The sequence below is a fragment of the Mastigoproctus giganteus genome, chromosome 11, assembly GCF_048544385.1.
Source record: "Mastigoproctus giganteus isolate SK-2022 chromosome 11, ASM4854438v1, whole genome shotgun sequence".
NCBI classification, from domain to species: Eukaryota; Metazoa; Arthropoda; class Arachnida; order Uropygi; family Thelyphonidae; genus Mastigoproctus; species Mastigoproctus giganteus.
In genome coordinates, this window is record NC_143585.1 from 91,228,140 (window position 1) to 91,244,924 (window position 16,785).

Genomic DNA, 16,785 nt, shown 5'->3' on the forward strand with positions numbered 1-16,785 from the left:
TTGAATTGCCTCATCACTCCAAATTATCTTATTGACAAACAGAGCATCCTCTGCAGATTTTCTTAAAAACCACTCAGGAAAATTCAATCCTACGATCAGGACCATCTTTCAGGGCCTGCACTAATCTTGGAATGTACCTTTTCCATTTTGCAAGCTTTAAAATGCTATGCACACTGGATATTGCTGTTTCACGAGCAGCTTGTCGGACAGTTTTCCGTGGTGTTTGTCCGAAACATTCCAGCTCCTCTTCAATGTGATGTCGTGAATGTGCAAGGCCTTACTGATCATTGCATGTGTACATTTTGCACAGTGCCATCTGCTTCAAACTTATCATGAATATGCAAAATTGTACGAATCGTTGGTGGTTCAGTGTGGTATTCACTCCTAAACTGTCTCTGGACTTCATTGATATTTTCCAACTTCCAATACCACTTCAACACAAATTTCCGCTGTTCAAATGTAAGTCTGGTCTTCACCATTACCACCAACTTACAACTGAAAAAGAAAAAAGGTTTCTGAGTTATGGGCTGATAAAGTGTGTATACATTTTTTTTGGACACCCTGTATATATACACATTATATATTTTATTTTACTAATTTTTTTTTTTTTTTGTATAAAATTTTAAGTTTGTTACTTAGGTGCACTTTTTTTTTTTTAAATTCTTCCATCCACACCTTATCAAGCAGTTTCTTTAGATATATCAAAAATCAATAAGCATCATACAATGCACCTTGCACTTCCCCATTTTGTAGGTTTCTATTCTCTAACATGTAAACATTTGTGAGGTTAATAATGGTTCAAGTTTCTGACAACACTATAGTTTTTTTCTATAATGGTCAAACTTTCCAAATCTAGCAATCCATTATCTGGCATTAGCTATTTTGGAGAAAATGGATAAATCAAGCAGATCACCTGAGAATCAGAAAATTTATTTCTTGGACTAAGTATTCATTACAGTAGTGTATCAGAGCTGAATGTGCAGGATGGAGATTATCTCTGAGCCACAAGTTTTTACTCCACTCCAGCAATATAAAGAAAAATGTTAGATCATCGAATTGCCAAATTTCTTTTCATGAGATTATCAACTCACTTAAAATAAGCAATGACTTACTCAGTTTCACAATTTATATATGAAGCATTATAATGGTTCAAAAAACATTTACTATTTAGTAGATGTTTTTAGAACTTTTATATTGTTGTTTGTAAACAGTTTGCAGTTTTCATCTGCAAACTGCAAAACAGTTTGCAACTTTCATCCAGTGTTTGCAAATAGGTTGCCTAAAAGAAATTTTATTCTGGCAGATCTGTAGCTTTCAGAATGCACATGTAGATCCTCAACTATTGTGGAAAAGGCACTTGACACTGGGATATCAAATGCAGTTTCCACAATAGATCCAGGGGGAAAAGAAAAGTTTCACTTATTTAAACTTTTCTCTCTTCTCTCTTTTTTCCTTTTAAAACATATCATATGGGGGGAGCCACCCTTGTACAAAATTGCATACAAAAAACTGTGGTATAGAAATAATTATTTTTTTTGCAGCATTTATAAAACAGCAATTTTGATAGCCCAAAATCTTGAAAATCCTGGGGCAGCATTATGCTAAATGTTCTTTCAGTACATTATGTGATTACAGGAACATACAAGGTGTGGCTATTAAATTACACAGACTTCACGCAGCCACTACAACTACATACTAAGTGTTACCCATGAAATAAAGGTGCAGCAGTTGACCTTGAATCTTTCCTTAGTAGTCTGCTCATTAAATGTTCCAACACGCTCATTAGCTTTGCAGTGTGACAGATTTTCATGTTTTTGTTTTCGCAGTTTGCCGGAAAAATGACAGACTAAAGAATCGAGCAACGAATCAACTTCAAATTTTGAACAAAAATAAAGAAAACACCAACTGAAAGTTGAGTTGTTACATCGCATTTATGGGCAAGATACTATATCCAGAGCTCATGTCTATAAATGGCTTAAAAGGTTTTTTGAAAAAAGAGAAAATGTGGAAGACAATGAAAGACCAGGCTGTCCATATCCATGAAAACTGATGAAAATGTAGACCAGGTGAGGACACGATTAGAAGTGATTGTCATTTAAGCATTACAATGGTTGCATCAGAACTCAATATGGACAAAGAAACAGAAATTTTAACAGAAAATTTTGCACGAGAAAAGTGTGAGACAAGATTTTGCCAAAAATTTTGAACGAAGATCAAAGAACAAGAGAACTCCAAGTTTGCGAAGATGTTAGAAAAAAAAAAAAAGTGAAGAAAATCCAGACTGTCATAGTACTCCAATTACTTGCAACGTAAGCAAACACATTGTCAATTAAACATACTATATTGAAGTTCTGACATGGCTGTGTGAAAAAATTCAAATGAAGAGACTTGAATTGTGGAAGGACAGTTGGATGCTCCATCAAAACAATGTTCCAGCACATAATGCTCCGTTTACCAGTTTCTGGCTAAAAAGCAAATCCCTCATGTACCCTACACACCAGACCTAGCCCCCTCACGTGACAATTTTCTCTTCACTAAACTGAAAAATGTACTTGAGGAAATCCATTTTCAATCCATTAAATACATTCAGAAAAACACGAACAAAGTGTTAAAAGCTTACAGAAGATGTCTTCAGAAATGTTTCTGTGCTTGGAAAAAAAAGGATAGAACAGTGTGCGCAAGCCTTGGGCTTACACACACTGTTCTATTTTGAAGGGAGTAACTTGTAAGGTACAAAATATTTTATTACAAGTTTAGTTATTTAACAGCCACCCACCCATACTCACACTTCATAAGTTGTTTCCTAAAAACTTTTAATTTGTACTTACTCTGGTTTTGTATTCTGCTATCTGCTGCATCAGTTCATCAACCTTTGCTTTTTCTGAGAGATTTTCCTTATGCTCAATTTCAAAGTCTTCTCTGAACATTTTTAGCTAAAGATATAAAATAATGACGTAATTAATTTATTTTGTTGAAATTGTGCAACTGTTTAACATTGAAACGGTACTGAAAATGTAAAATTCACGAAGAATCCAATGAATAGTAAATTTATGATATTTACTGAAGTAAGATTGGGTTTTTCATATTTTAGTCAAAAATAAAATACAGTATACTAAATTTCATATGATTAAAATAACAAGTAGACAAATGGAAACATCAACCTTATTAATACAACATATGCTACATGTGTTGTAAGTTAGGCTACAACTGAAATTTAAAAATAACATTGTTGGTTAAAAGAAAAGTAATTCACAACTATTGCATGGCATAGTTCTCATTCTCAGTCCTGTGCCAATTAGTTAAATGAAAATACTGAAATAAGCCCTGCCTTATCAAACTATTTACGGGAATAAAGTGTACTTATAATCTGAATTTTAAAGTAACTGGTAAAAATTACAGAAGAAAAACTAGACTAGGAAGAAAATGCTGATTTATGAGGGCTATATAGTATGCACGTTCTCGGATACCATGGCACATCATCTATGACTAAGGTAAAACAAAACTTAATTCCACTTGCCATATAGTGTAAAAAAAAAAAAAAAAAAAAAAACTTACTCAACATCACTTCCAACTCCTCTAATAACCTGTCTAATTCTTCCTTAAATTTATTCAAATTACCCACTTCCACAAAAGAGATGGAAATTTGTTCCTACAATCAATTGCCTAATTTCCTGCTGCCTGAAGGCACATTTTATCACATCTATCCTACAACCATCCTTTCTCAATTTAAATTTATAATCCCCTTATCTGAGCAAGTGTGTTAATCAAGTGAGTTGTTGAGTGTCAAGTGAGTGTTGAGCAAGTGAGTTGTCTGAGCAAGAGCAAAATGTTGATTAATTGCCATCAACATTTAGTTTACACAATTCATTATAGCTTTACAAGCAGGATTTGAAAAGTTTGTGGCCTGAATATAAAAAGATAGTGAAACATTGTTAAAATTTTCTGTACTTAATGTATAACACTTCAAATAGCAACCCACCCTGTTTCATGCAGTTTAAATAACATCTTTTTTTAAATTAAAGGTCCCAAAGTCAACAAACTGGACTTGTGTGAATGAGAAAAGATTGACAAAAATTAGTCACAGTGTAGTTATCCAATATTTGGGAAAACAGAGACTTACACCAAAGGCAATTCATGAGGATATGATTAAAACATTGGGGGAGGATGCTCCTTCCTATTCCATAGTTAAGAGTTAAGTGGACATCAGAATTTAAATAAGGGAGGGGGAGCTTGGAAATGACCCACACTGTGGAAGATCTGCAATGTCCATCACTCCAGAAGTTGTTGACAGTGTGCATGATCTGGTGATGAGCAATCGACACCTAAGACACTGTCAGTACAGCGACAGTGTCTTGGGCATCTCATCGGAACGTGAACACCACATAATAACCAAGCTTCTCGTTATGAAAAAAGTATCAGCCAAAGTTGCAGACAGAAAATCAAAAACACACAAGGGTTGCCGGGTCAAATAAACATTTGCATCATTTTCAATATGATCTAGCATATTTCCTTGCATGGTTTGTGACCACAGAGGAATGCAATCTGGACAAGATGTAGGCCCATCACTTTCAGCCAGAAATAAAAGAGCAGTCCAAACTGTGGAAACATAGCTCTTCTCTCCTCCATAGAAACCCAAATAGAGTCCTGCTATTGGCAAGATGATGGCACTGGTTTTTGGGGATGCTGATGGAATGTTCTTAGTGGATTTCCTTCAGAAAGGCCAGATAGTCACAAGGGAATATGAGGGAGTATCAAAAAGTTCATACCCTTACCCTAGCAATAATGGCCCTAAAAAGGTGAAACTTCACAGCAACTTTAATCCTTTTCTATGTACTGTCCATGTATAGTAACACATTACACATTTCTCACATGTATAGATCAGCTGTTTAATGCCATGATCATAGAAGTCTGCACTTTTGGCCTAAAACCACGATTCCACATCATTGATTCGTCTCATTCGTCATTTGTCACCAACCGATCGAAAAAGTTTAACATCTGCATTACACAAATCCAACAGTTAGCATGAACACTGCATCCAACACTGCTTCTGCAAAGGCATCAGCAAATCTTGGAATCCATCATGCAGAGACTTTAGACATGTGCAGTTGTTCATGTAAAATGCTGTAGACCCATAACTAATTCCCACTGCATTTTCAATGAAATTAATTGTCACATATCTGGCACTCAGCACCAGCTGCTCAACCTTTGCAACTGTCTCACTGTCTGTGGATGTTGATGGCGTTTCTTCTCTTGGCTCATCAAAGACACTTGTATGACTGCACTGGAACTTCCATTTCCACTTTTTTTTACAGTGTCATAGGATAGACAATTCTGCCCATATACAGCTTTCATTTCTTCGTCAATTTCCTGAGCTTTCTTGCCCTGCAAATGCAAGAACTTGATCACTGCTTGATACTCCACACCATAGCGTCCTTCCTCAGATTCTGGGCTCCACCTCTGGTGTATGATCACCTATGGCAATGTAATTTCACATGTTAGTTATTGAATATGTAAACAACTTATATTAAAAACGGCATCTTCCTACTGATGCTTTATCTAGGTCAGGGTACAAACTATTTGATACCCCCCCCTCGTATTATGCAGACCTTGTCAGGCATTTGCATGACATCAAAGTATAATGCCGAGGAAACCTCAGCAAAGGATCTTGTTTTATCAGGACAATGTGCCTGCTCACAAGTCTGTCATTGCCATGGCAGTACTGCATGGCTGCAGCTCCAAATTCTTGAACCATCCCCCACATTCATCATGTCTATCTCCATCTGACTTTCACCTCTTTCCTAATTTCAAAAAATACTTGGCTGGCATCTATTTTCCCACTGACAGTGATGTCAATGCTGCAGTGGATGCATTCTGCAGGCCCAAGAGGAAACTTTCTTCACACATGGTATCAATGCATTGCAGCATCGGTGGCAAAAATGTATTGACTCCAGAGAGGGATATGTTGAAAAGTAACATGTTACCTGAGTCCTCAAGTAAGCCCTTCGTACTCAAGCAGTGAACTTTTCAAATGACCCTCCAAACCACCTCAATCAGATCTCACTGGTACCTAGTCTCCAAATGCTGCAATTTTTTAAAACTGAAGTCTCTTTTGTTAAGAGTGCCCTTTATCTCTCTCAACAATTTCATTGCCCATCTCTGCAATCATTCCAGCAGTTCTATATCCTTACTAAAACGAGACCTCCAGACCTGTATGAATACTCAAGATGTGGCATAACCATTGCCCCATACAATATGATAATCACCTCCTTAACCCTTGTGGTAAAATTTCTGTTTATATTATTGACAAAAAACTAGAAGCTGTCCTCCTGGCAGCCTGTGCACACTGATTAAAGAACGTCATATCTCACTGACTGCACAGTTAACACACGTCTAATTTTCCACCACAAGTGTAGTACCACACAGTTGGTATATTAATCTGGGATTACTGCTATGCATATGCAGTATTTTTCATTTGTCAAACTTCAGTGTTAAACTTCAACTGCCATTTCTCAGCCCACATCTGCCTAATTTTTCTAGATTTTTTTTTTTTTTTTTTTTTTTTTTAATGAAAACCCCAAACACGAAAAGTATCAAAACCTATAGTACTTAGTACCATGCATGGGTTGAAGGAGAAGTATGGGGGGTGCCAGAAACTTTGTTCTAGAGACTAAACATGGGTTTCACCACTTCAAGCCTCCAATAAGCAAAGTGGTGGTATTTCACCGGTTGATGAAAGTCATCTACCACCTGTTTCATATATCTAGATGGTCCCATTAAGTCATACACCCTGATTATTCTCATTAAACACCCTACAACCTTTATATCATCTGCAAACTTAGACATTAAGCCTGATATGCCTTCATCAATATTATTAATAAATATTGAAAATAATAATGGCTCCAGCATTGAATCCTGGACAACTCCAAGATTCAATCCAATAACATTATTGTTATTAATGTTATTGAATCCTGGAAGACTCCAGGATTCAATAACATTAGTCCAAGAGCAGCACCCATTGATAACCAGTCTGTCTTAGCATGAGCAGAGGCATATGATGCAAGAAAGCAAGCTTATACAGCATCAGCCAAAAAAATCTCCCTTCCCATTTCACACATCAATTCGCTCCAAATGTTTCTGTAGTTCTGGCTTGAATTTTTTTAAGCTGTCAACTTCTACGACAGATGGAAATTTGTTCCAGCAATCAACCACCTGCTGGCTAAAGGCAAACTTCCACACATCTATTCTACAACTTTCTTTCCTCAATTTGAATTAATTGTCCCTCAGGCAATTAATCTGGGCAAAAAGAAGCATGCCCATCATTGAGCATGCTCAAACCATTCAAGGCCTTATACACTTCAATCAGATCACCTCGCAGGTGCCTAGTCTCCAGACACTGTAATTTACAAAACTTATGCCCTTCTTCATAAAAGCAACCCTTGTTCCATTAACTAATCTTCTTGCCCTTCTTTCTCTGTACTCTTTCCAGCAGCTCTACATCCTTCCTAAAATGAGGCCTCCAGACCTATATACAGTACTCGAGGTGTAGCCTGACCATTGCCAAAGGGATAATCACCTCCTTTTCCCTGCTAGAAAAATTCCTGTATGTCATTGACAAGACACCATTAGCTACTCTTGCAGACCGTCTGCACTGCTCAGGAAACTTCATATCTTACTGCACAATTACCCCCAGGTCCTTTTCATTCTCTACTACCTTCAGTGTAGTACCACACAATTGATATGCTACTCTGGGTTTACTACTACCCATATGCAGTACTTGACATTTGTCAACATTAAACGTCAGTTGTCACCTCTCGGCTCAACCTTTCTAGATCCTGTTGCAGTAGCATCCTCTGTCATTAACAACCCTGCCAACCTTCGTATCATCTGCAAACTTAGACATTAAGCCTGATATACCATTATCAGTATCATTAATAAATACAGAAAACAACCATGGACTCACCTCAGAACCCTGGGAGACCCCACAAATAATATTACTAAACAAAGAGCAGTGTCCATTGACTACCACTCTGTCTTCTCCCACTCAACCATCCCTTTATCTAAAACAGCAATTTGTCTCCAATGCCACACTGGTCCAATTTGTGCAGCAGTCTTCCATGTGCAACAGTTTCAAAAGCATTCCTAAGAACTAAGTATATGATATCAAAAATATTTGCATCCAGTTCCTTTGTGATCACGTCACCGTATCCAATCAAATTAGTCAGACAAGACTTCCCCTTAAACCCATGCTGTGTCTGAACTATTACTGTAGTCTTGTTGTTGTTATTTGGTTTTTAGGAGCATTAGCAACTAAGGCCATATTGCTCCGCGGATATGCGGGGGTCATTCCCTAACCTTTCCGCATCCTCCGTATTTGGTGGTCACGGGCTCGAACCCCGGTCTAATCAAGAAGCGTGTGCTACGCACTGCTGCTCCTACCCACCTGGCTGCAGTCTTGTCTAGATGATCCTGCAATTCTTCTTTAACCAGTGACTCCATTACTTTCTCTGGAACAGAAGTTAAAACTAACAGGTCTGTAATTATTTGTGATCCTCCTTTATGAATCGGGGTCACATTTCCACATCTCCAGTCCATGGGTACCTCCCCTGGGTCCAAGGAAGCTTTCATAATTATGGCTAAGGGTTTCCTTACTACCTTTGCTGCCTCCTTTAATATAACTGGATAGATCCCATCCACCCCAGGTGGATTTCTTACGTTTATCTTCAACAATTTTTCCTTCACTTTGCTCTGAGTTATTACAAAATCAATTATCTCACTCTTAGAGTTTGATAAACTTCTACCATTCCTCTACCATACCTACCATTCTTCTACCATACCTCTCCACGTGTGAATATAGATCCAAAATACTCATTCAGTCTATCAGCTACTTGAGCGGGATCATCAATAGTTGAACCATCTATGTTAAGTGAACCAATCTGATTCATCCCCTTCCTTCTAGAGTTTACAAAAGGAAAGAACTCTTTTGCATCTTTTGCCAAAGATTTCTCATAATCTGCTTTTGTCTACCTAACCTCCTTTGTGACTTGATTACAGACTAGCGTACATCAGCCATAGGCTTCTGTGTCGCCTGATAATTTGTATGCATCCTATGCATTTTTCTTCTCTGCCACGAGCCTCATTAATTCACCTGACATCCATTTAGGTCTGAACCTTGAACAGTATTTCTTAGTTGGTATGAAAAGCCTAGTAGCCTCCAAGATTAAGTCCCTGAAGGCTTCCCATTTAGAATTCACTATTTGTAACATCATCAGTTGATCCCACTGTATAGAATTTAAAAATTCTCAGACAACCGTAGTCACCTTTACGAAAGCAAAAACCTTTTCCTTTACCCCTGATGGTATTTACCTCTTCAAGTAAATCCCACATCAGCATACTGTGATCACTCCCACCCAGTGGTTCCTTTATCTGCAGATTCTTAATGCTTAAAGAACCACTACTGATAACCAGATCAAGAGTATTACTCCCTCTAGTTGCCTCCTGAACATGCTGCTGTAGAAAACAATCATCCAAAAAATCCACAAAAGCCTTGCTAGTGTGTGAGTGACCAATCCACAAGTTCCAGTCAATATCTGGGAAATTAAAATCCCCTATTATAAGACAGTCTGATTTACTGGCCCACTCTATCCTCTGTACAATTATTCATTATACCCATGAGTCATTACGCCTATAACATACTCCTATTCTGAATTTTGCTTTCCCAGTGCTGCTTGTGTCACACCAAACTCTCAACATTGCATTGTCCATCTATGTCAATGGCTGCACTTCCATAGATTTTGTGTTTCTTAAATAATAGCATAACTCCTCCTCCTTCCTTCCTTCCTAACCTTTCTGTGCACATTGTACTCCCCTAATATCTGTAATATCTGCTTTTGATGTTTTGACCAACACCTCAAATTCATCAGATTTATTTAACAAACTCATAGCATTGGACCATCTGTTCCTATTCTTAGCTACCCTAACACAGCCCATGTATTTACTTGTTCCGCAACGACACTCAGCACTCTATGAAATCCCCTGCATCTTGTTTTCCAGGCCGCTTCTTGTTCCAGTAGAAGCAGTGCAAGAATCACTTTCACCTCTGCCAATGGCTACTATTAATCTATTAGTCTGTGTATTCCTCCCAAGCTAGCAGTTTTCCGACCCACCTAACACTGCCTCGATAGTATCAGCAAATATTCTTGCACCCTTTATATCTAAGTGTATTCCATCCCTATAGAAGCAGTCTCTCCTGTTAACAAGCACAGACCAGGCTGAAAAAAATTCTACCCCATGGAGCCTTGCACAATCTCTCCAGGGCGAAATCCATTGACAAGGCTCTCATCATATACTCCCTCCTATCATGTCTGGGCAGAATTGCAGACACTTTCCAATACAACCCTAACTCCTGGCCTTTTCTCAACATTGACCTGTACTTGTTAAGTAATTCCGCCATTCTCCTAATCTTAATATCATTAGTGCTGGTGTGTACAACAATATCATCTTTTGTGCCCTTAAAAGATGATATCTGTCCTACAAATCATCAACCTTTGCTCCTGGCAGACATACCCTAGTCCTGTTCCACTTATCCTTTTTGCATAATATATTCCCTATTTCCCTGACAATAGTCACTGAAAACTAGTTCCTGTGAGACCAGCACATTCTGCCTTGAGTATTGTCACTGTGTTGCCTGATGTTCCAGTGCAAGCTCTTGCATTGATGTGGACAGCTGAGAGCTTGATGAGCCCCTCAATTTAAATCCTTCTCACACTCAACCATCCCTTTATCCATAGCAGTAACTTTCTCTTAATGCCATGCTGCTCTGATCTGTACAGCAGTCTTTAAAGTGAAACAGTATCAAAACATTTCTGAAATCTAAGTATATGATGTCAAAATTACTTTTTCAACTAGTTCCTTTATTACTACATACCCAATCACACTGGTCAGATAGAATTGGCCCTTAATAAATCCATGCTGTGATTGCTGTATAATATAACTGCATTCCCGTCTAGATGGACTAGCAACTCCACTATTTTTCCTGAAACAGCTTACAGGTCTATAATTACTCATTTCGCCCTTTGATTCTTTACTGCTGATAAAAAATTTGAACTACATTTTTATGGAAATTTCAAAAAGTTAGTTGAAATTTGTTATATCATGTTTGAAATAAAAAACAAAAATATTGGTGGAGGTGCTTCTGGTTTATACTTCATTTTTTCAGATTTTATAATGTTATTATAATTTATAAAAATACTGATAAAATATGTAAAAACAGAAATATCAACAGCTAATATTCTCCTGTAGAGCATGCATGACAGATTGTGAAAACAACAGTGTATAAGAAATCCACGAACTGAATTTCTTATACGCTAGACTAGGTTAAACTTGTGGCTTTAGACAGTTTTTATCATCCATCAGATCCAGGTGCTTTTTTTTGCATTTAGCTTCAACAATTTCTTTCACTTTCCTCTCTGTTATCACAAAATCATTCAGTTCCCTGTTAGAATTTGATAAACTTCTTGCATCTCCATTCCTAAAAAATCCTACACATGTGAATGTAGATGCAAAATACCTATTCAGTTTGTCAGCAACCTGAGCAGAATCATCAACAGTTAAATCATTCATATTCAGTGGATCAATACGATTCAACCCCTTCCTTTGCTGCTTTTTTTTTGCATTCTTTACCAGTGACTTCTCATAATCTTCCTTAGTTTGCTTAGGCTCCTTCATTGCAGATTAGTTTATATCTACTGTGGGCATCTGTAGCACCTCATAATATATACACATGCCATGCATTTTTCCATTTTGCCACAATTTTCATCAGTTCTTTTGACATCCATTTAGGTCTAAGCTTCAAACAGTACCTCTCAGTTGGTATAAAAAGCCTATTAGCTTCTATAATTGCCTCCCTGAATGCTTCTCATTTAGAATTTGCTGTTGGTAACTTAATCAGTTGGTCCTACTGCAGACAATTTAAAAACTGTGAGCCTTCTGTAGTCTTTAAGAAAGCAAAATCCCTTCCCTTTGCTTTTGGCAGTGTTATGCCTTCAAGTAAATCCCACATCATCAATGCACTGTGATCACTGTCAACTAGTTGTTAATTTATCTGCAGGCTCTTGCTGCTAATCAAATCAAAAGTATTTGAAATAACTTTTTCAAATACTTTTGATCTTTTAAAAAGGTTACTTCATCGAAAAGTGCATATATATACAGACATATCAATAAATAAAATCAGTACAATGATAAAAGCAAATTGTATATTTCATATGAGTGTATATATATTAATCGATTTTAAAAATTTAAAAACTGCTGACTCATTGTCATTTAAAATCTGACTGAGTGTATATGGCTTGGTCAGATGGGTAAAAGCAGCAAAACGAGCATTTCTAAAACTGGTACAATCGCATAAAATATGTTGAACAGATAAAATGGTGTTGTATTGCTCGTACATAGGAGGGTCATCGGCCCCCAGCAAAAAGGAGTGTGTCAGATGACAGTGTCCTATGTGGAACCGATTAAGAACAACTTCATCTTTGCGATCCCTGCGTAAGCTGGACTGCACCAGTAGGAGAAGAATGAGCTCCATGATTGAAAAATCAAACACCGTAAAACATTTTATTTTGCAATTGGTTTTATTTTGCTCTTTTGTTTAAAAGGAGTGCCCAATAAAGTAAACTGTAATTATAACAACCTGATGTAATTTCACAGTAAACAATCTTATGATTGTTTACTGTGAAACCACATCTACTATATGTGACTAGATGTACAGTGGTGAATTCTTCATGTTTAAAAGTGAATGCTGTTACAGTATGAAGTTCATTTTTATTGCAGAAGATATATCCATTATGATGGATAAAGATTTTCATCTACCATATTTGACTGTGAATTTGGTTTTTGCACAAAACCACCTGGTGTTGATTAACTAGACTTATTACATTTGAACCAACATATTATTTCAGAATTTTTTTTATTTTTGTTTTTTAATGAGGAGAGTCTAGAATCAAAAAATAAGTATGGCAAATCACATTAAAATTTCATACACTAATCAATAACGAGAGCCATCTTTAAGATTTGAACAAGTATGTATGGTGTCCTATTGTTATTTTAAAAAATAACTAGATCGTATGTATAGCTTAGCTTAATTTTCAAAGTAACTTAGCTTAATTTTAAAAAGTAACAAAATGAGGAAAAAGTTATTTCAAATCATAGGATTTCAATAAGAAATTTTTATATACAGGCAGTTCTCCCTTTACGAGTTTTTTCCCTGAAGTATCAAGTATCAACAAAATCGAAAATATGAACATTAATTGCAAAAAATGAATGTTAAACATTCATAAATACCGCATTCCACACAATGTGCATAGCTATATAATACAGTGTACCGTGCTTTATGATATTAATCAGTTCCAGAGACACCATCTTATCGTTAAAATATCGTAATGTTGAACCCAATAACACATTGTTTTTTGGTAATTCGTTTTAAGATCTTGGAAGTTGAAATTTTTGCTGTATAACTAAGCAAGCTATTTATCTCCCTAAAATGTCATTTTTAAAGTCATGGGCGTGACCTTAAGGCCATATAAAAGGTCATGAGCGTGGTTTGTGAATTGTATTAGTTACCAATTTAAATAATTAAAATGCATTACACTTTCATCGTTATCATATGTTCCGTTATAAGAATCAATTTTAAACGCCTTTGTGATATTTTTCTAAAGCACATTTCTGGAGGTCACGACCATAAAACAATAAAAACAATTTGCACTTTCTGGTTTATTGGGCTTTTCTGTTAGTGCAAGCAATTATAAACAGGTAGTAAACTCGATCTTCTTGCATTTGCAAAAATACCGATAGCTGGAATTGTGGTTTTTTATGTTATTATGGTAAAATGTGTTTCCCCTTTACTGAAATCTTCAATCATATAAAAAACATAAATAAATTTTCAGAATTGTCTCATCATTTCTTTTTTCAAGCTTCGTAAATGTGTTACTCCACGCAAATCGTGTTAGTTGCAATTTGTGTGTGCCATTAAAAAATGCTTATGCATGCAATCGTGAATTTTATAATTAAAAGAGAAGATTATCTTGGAAACAAATGCCTCTTGAAAAATTTCTGAAGAAGACAACTCCTTGGGCAACAAACCAACGAGTGCTGAGCCAATAATGAGTGATCAACAAGTGTGCATTTAGTCAATGATTATGAAGAATAAACATTCGTTAACATTTGTAAGTCATAAATAATTTCTCTATTATTATAATAGCTTGAATTTACAGGCTACGTTTTCATTTCTTTCGATAAATCAATCATTGTTTAAACAAACTAATTAGCTAACTAATTTCATTGTTGAGAATGTAACCCCTATTTTTAACCTTATGTTGGGAAATAAATTCCCGCTTTATGAGTTTTCACTTTGCGAGTGCGCACTAGGAACGAATTAACTCGTAAAGTCGAGAACTACCTGCATATATATATATTTTTCCCCCCCCCTCGCCTTTTTCCCATTTTTTTTTTTTATGTGGGGTCAGCGTTTTTATTGTTTTGGCATGCAATTTTTACGGCCGGATGCCCTTCCTGACGCCAACCCTCACCCTTTAATCGGGCTGGGAATATGCGGTGGTCATTCCCTGACCTGCCACATCCTCCGTATTTGGTGGGTACGGGCTCGAACCCCGGTCTAATCAAGAAGCGTGTGCTATGCACTACTGCTCCTGCCAACCTGGCTACGGAGGTGCCACCTGTGTGTGTGTGTGTGTGTATGTGTGTGTATATATATATATATATATATATATATATTTTTTTTTTTTTTTTTTTTTTTACCCAGGACAAGCCATTATGATGCTATTCTCTTTGCATATGCCCAATTCGAAGTGTTCCTTAAAATCTGGTGTGACTGGCATTTTATCTTCCATTTGGTCAAGAATATCACATTCACAAATGACCTTTTTTGGTGTCAGGAGTAAAATAAATGTGCTATTCTTGCACAGTGATGACCGAACAGGAAATAAAGTTTGAAAAAGTCAACCAAAGGGTGTCTTCTATGTTGCCTTAAAGTATAACACCAATATTACCAAATTAAGGGAATAGATAAAGTCTGGCAATATATAAAGTAAACAGAGTAATCTGAAGAAAGAGGAAAAATGAAAAATGCAAGTGTTACAGTAGGTCTCCTTTCAGGCATAAAGTTATCACAAGTGAAATATTGGGATTATGAGAAAATTTCAGAAGTGAAAAACACTTCTGAAACAACCGTACAGGGGTGCTGTCATGATTCAAAAGCCAATTTCCCAATGCCCATTTTGCAGCCATTTTCTCTGAAGAGCACTGCACAATCACTACAGATCTGTTTTGTAGTATTCCTGTTAGCCATGCAGAACAAAATTATAATTAACAATGCCCTGCAGGTAAAAAAAAAAAAAAAAAAAAAAACCCACCTCTGGGAAGCCAGTGAGATAATATTTAAGTGTTTCACAGGTTTCTTACCTCTAAAATTACTTTCAATCATTTTGTGAACTTCACTGAGATAACTTTATGATTGAAAGAAGACCTATTGTTTCACCGGTACTTTGAAGTTTTTCTCTTTCCTCCAATTACTCTATATATGAGAGACTTTATCCATTTCCTTAAAATTTGTTATGACTGGTGTTAAACTTTATATAAACAGTATGTTAACTTCGTGATATACTGCCTTAATTGGCTTTTTTAAGCTTTATTTCCCATTTGGTCAGTGTCAGCAAGAATGAAATTTAATACTAAATGTGTTTCGGATGTGGCAACGTGTAAGTTAACAAAAGCATATTTATATGTATATGGGAAATCACAAAACATTTATACACTACTTGTATACTATTGTTGGCCACACTGAAACATTATTTCTGTACGACCAATAATAAACAAAACACAATAGTTTCTTCACTGTTATCTTCCAGGTAGCAGCTCTTCTCTCTACTCTGGAAACATTCCCCCCCCTTCCCTCATTGTAATGTAAAAATAGCAACATAACTGGCATCTTTTTCTGCTGAAACATCAAGAGAATAGACATCATATCTACTCAAACTTAAGTAAACAATACCAACACTTCACACTGAAAACTCATTGTTTGCAACAAAATATCCCTCTTTCTCGCTTTTCAGCATTTTGCCAAACATCTGACTTTTCTTCTGGAATCAAACTTATGGAATACCCTACATATAAAAATAAGGATATATTCATAAATATATTATTATAGTATTAGATACACTGCAAATTATACAAATTTTGATTCACTATTTAACTGGTGCTTTTACTTGCTACATAGCAAGGTTAGCTCAACAAAAAGCCCCTCCCTCTCAAGCAATCACAAAAAAAAAAAAAAAAATTTACAGGGACCACAATGCTATGCCTAGAGAAGTTAGATTTACATATATTTCATGATACCTGCATTTCCAATATGTCTTGACATTTCTTTTGCTGAGTTAGTCTACTAACTCTTTGCTTTAGTTCATCAATGGTTTTCTTCATTTCTACATTCTTTTCTACTGAAATACTGCTAGGTAAGTAATGGCATGGAATATTTTCTGCTGGAAGTTGTGACCCTGTCTGAAGTTTTTCTAATTCATGATTTTTGGCTAATAAATCCTGAATATATTTCTGATTACACTGATGATATTTTTGCCATTGCTTATTGATCTCTGATAGCTATAAAAGAAAACAATAAAAAAATTACATGCACACATACTGGTAGTTAAAATTTTTCATTTAATACTGAAATTTTAATCTAAACTACCAAAGATACATACAATACAATGCAAACTAAAA

The 16,785-nt window shown here is 36.1% G+C and overlaps 1 protein-coding gene across 1 annotated transcript in view; it reads right to left on the reverse strand.

Annotated features, from left to right (window-relative positions):
* The window catches only part of LOC150078254 (uncharacterized), a 117,988-nt gene that overhangs the window by 26,665 nt on the left and 74,538 nt on the right, over positions 1 to 16,785 (reverse strand). Inside the window, exons 4-5 of the mRNA XM_090384670.1 lie at positions 16,405 to 16,665; positions 2,829 to 2,933 (exon numbers count right to left, since the gene is read on the reverse strand). Coding sequence (XP_090240796.1) covers positions 2,829 to 2,933; positions 16,405 to 16,665 — 366 coding nt within the window. The remainder of the gene's footprint in view (positions 1 to 2,828; positions 2,934 to 16,404; positions 16,666 to 16,785) is intronic.